Raw genomic sequence first — 10,863 nt, forward strand, 5'->3', positions numbered from 1 at the left:
CGAGTAGCTGGGACTACAGGCACGAGCCACCACACCCAGCTAATTTTTGTATTTTTAGTAGAGACAGGGTTTTACTGTGTTGGTCAGGATGGTCTCGATTTCTTGGCCTCGTGATCTGCCTGCCTCAGCCTCCCAAAGTGGATGATGCCTTTTAACCAGTCAAATGGTACTTTTTCCAAAACCTGCCTGTGGACCAGTCAGCATGCGCTACCCCATTCTAAGCCCATAAAAGCCTCTGACCTCAGCCTCACAGAGGGCTACCTGCTCATGGGCCCCTCTTGCAGATGAGTGCTGCCCACTCTAGGGTCCCCTCTCCGCTGAGAGCTTTCCTTCTGTCACTCAATAAAATTCTTCTCTGCCCTACTCACTCTCCAGCGCTGCCTGTCTTATTCTTCTTGGTCACAGGACAAGAACCCTGAACTCGCCGAGCTGTGGGCAGCAGGTAGATATGAGCTGTAAGTGTCCCTGCTTGCCAAGCTGTGGGCAACAGGAGTGAAAAAGCTGTAGAATGCCCCTGCTCCCTGAACTGTGGGAGTGAAAAAAGCCGCTGAGTGTCACACCCTTTTGCTCGCCAAGCTGCAAGCGGCTGGAATAAAAGGGCTTATGGCAAAGCTCCCACTCACTGAGCTACGGGAGTGAAGAGCTGCATTTCTTGGGAGTTCAGACATTGGGACTCCCCCGCCGAGAGCTGCAACATCCCTTGGAGCTCCATGGTTGCTGGCATCTCCAAGTTTTTTGGTGCCACTGTGTTCCCCTTGTCTAGACGGTGGCACCCAACACAGAAGCTGCTTGTTGCACACCTGGTCCAGCCGTGGACTGAGGGTGGAGCCTTAGCAGGCACAGGATCTGGGTTGGTAGAACCACGGAGTACAGCCTGCTGGCCGAGTGGGCAGAGTGAGCCTGTAGGCCCAAGCAAGGCCCTGGACACAGGTCACCACAACTGCAGAGATTTCTGGCTGGCGAAGTGGCACCGAGGGACTGTCACCCTCCCTCCCGCCAAGCAAGCAGGGAGAAAAAAGCCACTGGGCACTGTTTCCTCCTGCTCACCGAACTACAAAAGCCGTAACACTGTAAAAAAAAAAAAAAAAGAAAATAAAAAAAGAAAAGAAAAGGAAATGAAGGAAATGTGATAATGCTACTTAGGACCCTACTAATATTTTCTATTTCTCAATTAGGGTTTGAGGCATGGGTTCAAGTCGTACCTTTGAGGCGCCCTTGGAATTTGGTTTCGATGGTTTCTTGAGTGGCCTTTTGAAAAATTTGGCTCCACTCTCCTCTTTGGGGTTTAAATAACTGATTAAAACGTTTTGCTTTTTGTCATCTTTGAAAATATTTTCAAAATATGTCCTAACAACCATTAAAGTTTTATCACCATAATCTCACTAGGGCTAATTTGTTGATGGGGAAGCTGTTGTTATTGGCCAAGTCTCCTCTCCCGAGGCTGTGTGGCAGGGTGCCCCATTCTCACTATACCCCTGTCTTCTAAATAGCAACATAATAACCTTTATAAGACAAGCAACTCTGCTTCCAGCTATTCTGATTCCTGCAGAGACCAACTGAGAGACTTTTTTGAAGTCACAGACAGAGAGACTTTGTCTTTTTGAAGCCAGCTACCCTAACAAAAGCCAATTCAACTAGTTTTAAGGTGGCTATCACATAAAAATAAATGAAGAAAAGCAAGGCTGACATCTCTGAACACAGTCAAAGGACAATATAAGGCCAGACGCGGTGGCTCATGCCTGTAATCCCAGCACTTTGGGAGGCCAAGGCAGGCAAGTACTCAGGAGGCTGAGGTGGGAGGATCATTTGAGCCTGGGAGGTTGAGGCTTCAGTGAGCCTGGCCAATATGGCAAAACCCCATCTCTATTAAAAATACAAAAATTAGCTGGGCATGGTGGTGGGCACCTGTAATCCCAGCTACTTGAGGGACTGAGGCAGGAGAATCGCTTGAACTTGGGAGGCACAGGTTGCTGGGAGCCGAGACCATGCCACTCCAGCCTGAGCAACAGAGTGAGACTCTGTCTTAAAAAAAAAAAAAAAAGGGCAATATAAAAGCTATATGTGTGTGTGCACGTGTGTGTGTGCAGGTGCGTGTGCGTGTGTGTGTGTGTAGTTTTGACTCACTACTAAAAATTACCACTTTGAGAAAAGAAACGGAAATTGAAGCAGTCAAAAATCAAATTCCTTTGAGTTTCTCCTGTGACTCAGCCTTTCAAAACTTCTCATTGGCCCTGGCCCCGGGCTGTCCGGCCACCTCCCTTTCTTTCTCCCAACCCTTCCTGAGTCCTTCATAAGAGCCACACGGATGAGCCTCTATGAATTTAAGCGATTGAGGAGCAGGAAAGAAGAGAGAACTGTGGCCATTTCTCCAAAGAAACAGTTGTCTGGCATCTCAGTAATATGCTGGTGGTCAGCATCATGTGAGAACCTCCCATCCTCAGCACATCGTTTGTTCTGTTTCTCCACTGCTGCCAGAAACATTGGGGTCATTACCTTGCCCATCATCCACCTAAATTATAGCAAGGAAACCACTGTTAACATTTCCTTCCGGCAAAAGCCTGTGCATGGAGGCGGAGGACCTGTGTTCATCTAAACTGTAGCTAATTGAAGCGGCCACTTTAGGCACTGTGGGAAACAATCAGATAGTTACAGCCATTGACAGATTCTATGAGAGGGAGGAGGAGGAGCCGCTGTGAGTTCATGGTTATAGCTTGCCGATGGCCCTGTGGGGTTCACACTCCTAGTCTACACTTCTGTAAATGATTTCCATAGTAAAAGCTTAGAATACTGTGTTAAATCAAACAAAAGTTAGTAACAGTTATTGAGATTTCTGCCTAAATACTTTCCTAGAGAGATCTTGCTCGTCAGGTCTCCCTGGATTCCCCTAGATGAAACAGAACCTTCTCCCTCACCCTGTATGATTTTAGTTCCTTGCCAACCTATATATGTGACATTTACATGAGTCACCTATATAGGTGTTGCAATGTATATGCAACAAAACATTCTATTTAAATTATTTTAATGTATGCAATTTTAAATATATTACATATTTATTTCATATTAAACAATACTTTGAGGATCTGACTTAAAACATGTCTTAGCTTTGCCTTGATAACTCAGTCATTGTTATGAGTATCAAATACTCAACTTGATCTTAGGAGAGGATGATGCATCCGTGTGTGTGTGAACTCTTCTTCATTTGGCATCTGCCTCCCCTCATGAAAAACAGTCTCCAAGAAAGCAGGAACTTGGTCAGCTTTGCATGTCACTGTTACATAGCAACCAAGAACTCAAATTTGCAGTTCAATAAAGATGTTGCATGAGTGAATAAAGCGAGCATATAACTACTAATACTATATCTTGTTCTTTTTTTGTTTCAGTTGTGAATTAAGACAAATTTTTGAACCAAAGAGAAAAGAATTCTTAGAAATTAGAAGTTAAGATTTTTTTTTTTTTTTTTTTTTTTTTGAGATGGAGTTTTCTGTAGCCCAGGCTGGAGTGCAATGGTGCCATCTTGGCTCACTGCAACCTTCACCTCCCAGGTTCAAGTGATTCTCCTGCCTCAGCCTTCCAGGTGGCTGGGATTACAGGCACGCGCCACCATGCCTGGCTAATTTTTGTATTTTTAGTAGAGATGGGGTTTCAACATGTTGGCCAGGCTGGTCTTGAACTCCTGACCTCAGGTGATCCACCTGTCTCAGCCTCCCAAAGTGCTGGAATTACAGGTGTGAGCCACCGCGCCCAGGTGAAGCAGGTAAGATCTTCATAGTACGGAGTTATTAGAAGAGCTTGGCAAAGCAGTATTCCATTTTCCTTTAGACTCGATCGCTGTTGCTCACTCTGCCTCTTGTGTTATCTCACAGAAAAGAAAGAATTGCCAGGCGCCTGGAAGGGATTGAAAATGACACCCAGCCCATCCTCTTGCAGAGCTGCACAGGGTTGGTGACTCACCGCCTGCTGGAGGAAGACACCCCTCGATACATGCGAGCCAGCGACCCTGACAGCCCCCACATCGGTGAGCGTGGAGCTGGGTGGCCCATTTTTCAGCAGGCTGCCTGGCTGGTTACACGTCGCCTTTTCCACCCAGTGGTATCAGAACGTGAGATATTCCGCAGAAGTGAATTGTGTGGATATAATTTTTTTTAAGACAAGATTTCACTCTGTCACAGAGGCTGGAATGCAGTGGCACAATCATAGCTCACTGCAGCCTTGACACTTGGGCTCAAGCTCCAGGGTTCTCCCACTCCAGCCTCCTGAGTAGCTGGGACTACAGGTGTGCATCACCACACCTGGCTAATTTTTTTAAACTTTTTTGTAGAGGTAGAGTCTCACTATGTTGCACAGGCTGGTCTTGAACTCCTGGCTTTAAGTGAGCCTCCCATCTTGGCCTTCCGAAGTGCTGGGAATACAGGTGCAAGCCACTGCACCTGGCCTAATTTTTTATTAAATGTATTTGGTTTTTGTTTATTTATTATTACTATTATTTTAGAGACAGAGTGTCACTCTGTCACCTAGGCTGGAGTGCAGAGGCCTGATCACAGCTCACCGAAGCCTCAACCTCCCAGGCTCAAATGATCCTCCCACCTCAGCCTCCTGAGTACTTGGGACTACCAGCGTATGCCACCATGCCCAACTATTAAAAGTATTTGGTAAAAACAGCAACAACATGTATGTCATCTCTGCCCCGCCTCACAGATATGGCCTTCCATGTCACAGCAGTATGAAATGATTCCTCTCGGCACATTGTTGGGTAACTGAGGGCCAGTCATTTTCCTCCCTTGACTGGGGCCCTCAAAGGCAGTAACTTTTTCTGCACCCTCAGGGTCCAGCACAAGATCTGTGCTCTGAGATAGGGGCCTCTCAAGGTTCTCAGCCAGCACAGGGAGCAGCTGCTCTCAGCAGGGAGCATTAGAGGCAAAGCTGCACCTTGAATGGTTATGGTTCTTACTCTGGATATACAAGAAAACATCCTATTTAAGTTATTTTAATGTAGGTAATTTTAAATACGTTGCGTACTTCTTTCATCTTAAACAGTATGTTGAGGGCGCATGACTCAGCTTTTCCCTAATCACTCAGTCACTGTTGTCATCAAATATTCAAGTTGACCTTAGGAGAGGAGGATGCACACAGGGCTGCTCTTCCCACCACAGTCCCTGGCTCTGAGGTGCTGTTGCTGCTGCTTTTTATTTTTTATTTTATTTATTTATTTATTTTTGAGATGGAGCCTCACTCCTGTTGCCCCGGCTGGAGTGCAATGGTGCAATCTCAGCTCATTGGAACCTCCACCTTCCGAGTTCAAGCAGTTCTCCTGCCTCAGCCTCCCAAAAACCTGGGATTACAGGCACCCACCACCATGCCTGGCTAATTATTTTTTGTATTTTAGTAGAGACGGGATTTCACTATGTTGACCAAGCTGGTCTCACACTCCTGACCTCAGGTGATCTGACCGCCTCAGCCTCCCAAAGTGCTGGGATTACAGGCGTGAACCACCGTGCCTGGCCATTCTGCTGCTTTTTATAGCCAGTGTTTTCTAGTTTCTTCTTCAGAGAGAGCTGTTGATCTCACTTCATGATGATATCAGTTTGTTTGTCTCTATAGTTTCTAATTTTCTGTGGTCAGAAAACTAGAGATCTAAATATATATGTACATATGGCTGGGCGTGGTGGCTCATGCCTGTAATTCCAGCACTTTGGGAGGCTGAGGCAGGAGGATAGCTTGACCGCAGGAGAACAAGACCTGCCTGGACAACATAACCAGACCCCACCTCTTAAAAAAATTACAAGCATGAAAAATCAAGAATAGACAGATCAGAGTCCCAAAATTTGTAGCCAGAATAAACCCTACTGTATGTGAAATGTTAATCTGTGTGGCATACGATAGTTTAAGCATCACATACTAGTAAGAAAAGGAAGAATTATTTAGTGAAATAGTAATGGAAAAGCGGGTTCACCAGGAGATGGGGAGAGGCATATTCCTCTTCCCACTTCATACCAAACCTAATAGTTAGTTCTAGTGACTCATGTGATTAATGTAAAGAAAATAATGGAAAAGAGGTGAACATTTAATTCAGGTAAAGCACAGAAACAGCTGAAGAAATCACCAAAAGTTCAAGTCAGTTGCCTTGACTATATAAAAATCAACATCTGTACATTGTAAGGGAACCTTACAAGCACGTAGACTTCACAACAAAATTAATCCACAAGCGAGTTGGAAAATATTTGTGAAGAAGACAAAGGGCTCATATTCTTAAAAGTTTACACAAAACAGGCCGAGCACAATGGCTCATCCCTCTAATCCCAGCACTTTGGGAGGCCGAGATGGGTGGATCACTTGAGGCCAGGAGTTTGAGACCAGCCTGGCCAACATGGTGAAACCCCGTTTCCACTACAAATACAATAATTAGCCAGGCGTGGTGGTGCACACCTGTAATCCCAGCTACTCAGGGAACTGAAACACAAGAACTGCTTGAACCCGAGAAATGGAAGTTGCAGTGAGCCAAGATCATGCCACTGCACTCCAGCCTGGGTGACAGAGTAAGACTGTGTGTGGCATACGATAGTTTAAGCATCACACACTAGTGAGAAAAGGAAGAATTTTTTAATGAAATAGTAGTGGAAAAACAGGTTCGCCAGGGGATGGGGAGAGGCATATTCCTCTTCTCACTTCATACCAAACCCAATAGTTACTTCCAGTTACTCATGTGATTAATGTAAAGTAAATAATGGAAAAGCGAGGTGAACTTTTAATTCAGGTAAAGCAGAGAAACAGCAAAAAAGAAAAAAGTTTACACAAAACAATTTTAAAAACCCACTATGAATCAATAGGACACTGTGCAATAAGCATAAGCAGGCATTCCAGAGAAGAAATAGAAAATACAAATAGCTGATACACAAATGAATAAATGCATATCTTCTCTTTTTCTAGTAATGAAGGACTTAAAAAACACTCTGTGTTTATGAGGAAGTATATATTGCTGATGCAAGCGTAAATTGATGCAGACTTTATGGAAATTAATTTGACACTCTAGTAAGTCTTAAAATGATGTACCCTTTGATAAAGCCATTCTATTTTTATGAGTCTATTGTGAAAGAAATCAGAATATCAAACTGATTCGAAGTTAGAAACAACTTAGATACCCAGCAATATGGGAAGGATTCAGGTCATAATGGAATGCCCGTTAGACTGTTACAATCCTTAAAAAATGATGTCTTCAAAATAGATTTCCAAATGTGGGAGAATTTTTATATAAAACATTAATAACATTAAATATTTTATTTTATTATTATTTTTTGAGACAGAGTCTTGCTCAGTCACCGGGCTGGAGTGCAGTGGCACGATCTTGGCTCACTGCAACCTCTGACTCCCTAGTTCAAGTGATTCTCCTGCCTCAGCCTCCCAAATAGCTGGGATTACAGGCATGCACCACCACAGCCAGCTAATTTTTTAGTAGAGACTGGGTATCACCATGTTGGCGAGGATGGTCTTGATCTCCTGACCTCATGATCCACCTGCCTCGGCCTCCCAAAGTGTTGGGACTACAGGCGTGAGCCACTGCACCTGGTCTTCATTAAATATTTTATACAGAAAAAATCAATTCTATAAAAGACTAGAATATATAAAAAGGAATATATAAAAATGCCATTATTAGTGTGTAGGGTGATTATTGGTTATTTGGGTTTTTACTTTCATTTGTCTTCATGTTAGACATTTTCTTTTTTTTTTTTTTTTAGAAACAGGGTGTTGCTCTCTTGCCTAGGCTGGAGTGCAGTTGCAGTATCGTAGCTCATGGCAGTCTTGAACTTCTGGGCTCAAGCTATCTGCCCATCTCAGCCTCCTGAGTAGCTGGGACTACAGATACATGCCATCAGGCCCAGCTAATTAAAAAAAAACAAACAAAAAAAAAACTCTTTTGGTAGAAAGAGGGTCTCACTATGTTGCCCAGACTGGTCTCAAACTCCTGGCCTCAAGCCACCCTCACACCTCAGTTTCCCAAAGCGCTGGGATTACAGGTGTGAGCCACCATGCCAGGCCCATATTAGACATTCCCTACATCAGGCACGTGTGCTATAATTAGAAACAAAGGGCAGGACGCGGTGGCTTACGCTTGTAATCCCAGTACTTTGGGAGGCTGAGGCAGGCAGATCACCTGAGGTCAGGAGTTTGAGACCAGCCTGGCCAACATGGCGAAACCTGGTCTCTGCTAAAAATACAAAAACTTACCCAGGCATTGTGGGGGGTGCTTGTAATCCCATCTACTCAGGAGGGGGAGGCAGGAGAATCGCTTGAACCCAGGAGGCGGAGGTTGCAGTGAGCCGAGATCAGGCCACTGCATTCCATCCTGGGTAACAGAGCGAGACTCCATCACAAAAAGAAAAAAAACACGCCTGTAATCCCAGCACTTTGGGAGGCCGAGGTGGGCAGATCACGAGGTCAGGAGATCAAGACCATCCTGTCTAACACGGTGAAATCCCGTCTCTACCAAAAATACAAAAAATTAGCTGGGTGTGGTGATGGGTACCTGTAGTCCCAGCTACTCGGGAGGCTGAGGCAGGAGAATGGCATGAACCTGGGAGGCAGAGCTTGCAGTGAGTGGAGATCACGCCACTGCACTCCAGCCTGGGTGACAGAGCGAGACTCCATCTCAAAAAAAAAAAAAAAAAAGAAAAGGAAAAAAGAAAAAAAACACTTCTGTAAAAGAAAGAAAAGCCTGGTGAATAATGATATGGGTCACATTGTTATGGTTACTCTCAGATCCTGGGAAACCAGCAACCATCACTTGTCCGTTGACAGCACCTCAGTTGTCTGCTGTCTTTCCCAGAGGACTCAACTCATCCTGTGGTCTCCCACATGAAATGCTAAACTCTATAAAAAACGGTAAGTCAATAAGCGGAAATAATCACTGAACAAGGATGGAGGCATTCGGGAGTGAAGGGGCTGAGCTTAAGTTAAAGCCACGCCTTCCGGGGCTTGTAGAACATGCACATTCACAGCCTTTGTAGATTTCACTGCAGATCTCAGACTTCTTCAGCAGTCCAGGTAAATAGTCACTTTAGGTGAACACACCTCAGTGAGAAACTGGTCCTTCACCGCATGGGCACCCGGGTGTGTGCTGTGTGCAGTAGAGAGTGTCACTCTATGTGTAAATACGTGTCTTTACTTGAAATCTGCACCTCTCATCCATGTGACCTTCTTGTAGGCCGATCAAATGAAGAGGAGGAAACTTCTGATTCTCCTCTGGAAAAGCAAACTCTGGTCCGGCGCGGTGGGTCACGACTGTAACCCCAGCACTTTGGGAGGCCAAGACGGGTGAATAACGAGGTCAAGAGATTGAGACCATACAGACCAATATGGTGAAATCCCATCTCTACTAAAAATAGAAAAAATTAGCTGGGCATGGTGGCGTGTGCCTGTAATCCCAGCTACTCGGGAGACTGAGGCAGGAGAGTCGCTTGAACCTAGGAGGCAGAGTTTGCAGCAAGCCAAGATCGCACCACTGCACTCCAGCCTGGGTGACAGAGCGAGACTCTGAAAAAAGGACAGGCAAGGCAAGGCAAGGCAAGGCAAGGCAGGGCAGGGCAGGGCAGGGCAGGGCAGGGCAGGGCAGGGCAGGGCAGGGAAGGGAAGGGAAGGGAAGGGAAGGGAAGGGAAGGGAGGGCTCACTCTAAATACTGCACAGCAACCTCCGGCGTCTACAGTGACTCACCCTACGGTTCAGGTACCATGGACACCCACAGTCTGGAGTCCAAAGCCAAAAGAACTGCAAGGTACAATGCAGAAAGAAGGCGACAGCTGGCAGAGAAATACGCGCTGACTCTGCATCCCAAGGCCGACTCTGAGTATTTATCCCGCTATACCAAGTCCAGGAAGGAGCCTGATGCTGTCGAGAAACGAGGAGGAAAAAGTGACAAACAGGAAGAGTCAAGCAGAGATGCGAGTTCTCCGTACCCCAGGACCGAGACAATGGGGCTCAGGACCTGTGCAGGTGAATCCAAGGACTATGCCCTCCGTGGGGGTGACGGTGCTTCCGACCCAGAGGTGCTACTGAACGTAGAAAACCAAAGACGAGGTCAAGAGCTGAGTGCCACCCGGCAGGCCCATGACCTGTCCCCAGCAGCAGAGAGTTCCTCAACCTTCTCTTTGTCTGGGCGCAGTTCCTCCTTCACCGAAGTGCCACGGTCCCCAAAGCACGTGCACAGCTCCTCCCTGCAGCAGGCGGCCCCCCGGAGCCCTCCTTCGGTGACCCACAGCTATCCCCTGAGGCCCGACCCAGGTAAGCATCCAGCCCACGATAACCACCCTGAAGGCAGGAGAATACCTTCTTTTTGCCTCTCTGTGTGATAGGGTTTGGGTATTCTTAGCATCTTGTGGAGGTTGAGGCTCATTGGAGAAATACCATGGTATATGATTCTTTTGTTGTTGTTGTTGGAGACAGGGTCCCACTGTGTTGCCCAGGCTGGAATACAGTGGTGCCATCACAGCTCACTGCAGCCTCTGACTCCTAGGCTCAAGCAATTCTCCTGCCTCAGCCTACCAAGTAGCTGGGGCCACAGGCATGTGCCACCCCCAGCTAATTTTTATATTTTTTGTAGAGATAGGATTTTGCTATGTTGCCCAGGCTGATCTCGAATTCCTGGCCACAAGAGATTCTCCTGTTCGACCTCCCAACACACTGGGGTTACAGGCATGAGGCCACACCTGGCCTAAGATCCTTAAATTTCCACAATATCAAAACAGGTTCTGCCAAAGCAGGAAGCCTCATGTTATTTTTGTTTGTGTGTTTCTTATGTTCTTTTTAAAAACAAATTGAACAAGTATCATGGGGACACTTTCATGGATTCCTCACTTCAGGACCCTCTTGCTGGA

At 46.1% G+C, this 10,863-nt stretch overlaps 1 protein-coding gene across 1 annotated transcript; it reads left to right on the forward strand.

The window, feature by feature from the left end:
* Nucleotides 1-710: 710 nt before the first annotated feature.
* LOC126962214 (supervillin-like) lies at nucleotides 711-10,362 on the forward strand. The gene is made up of 3 exons (XM_050803112.1): nucleotides 711-850; nucleotides 3,864-4,015; nucleotides 9,716-10,362. The coding sequence occupies exons 1-3, from the start codon at nucleotides 711-713 to the stop codon at nucleotides 10,336-10,338; spliced, it is 915 nt and encodes a 304-aa protein (XP_050659069.1). The 3' UTR covers nucleotides 10,339-10,362.
* The last annotated feature ends 501 nt before the right edge of the window (nucleotides 10,363-10,863 follow it).

The sequence above is a fragment of the Macaca thibetana genome, chromosome 9 (assembly GCF_024542745.1).
Source record: "Macaca thibetana thibetana isolate TM-01 chromosome 9, ASM2454274v1, whole genome shotgun sequence".
Classification (NCBI taxonomy): Eukaryota; Metazoa; Chordata; class Mammalia; order Primates; family Cercopithecidae; genus Macaca; species Macaca thibetana.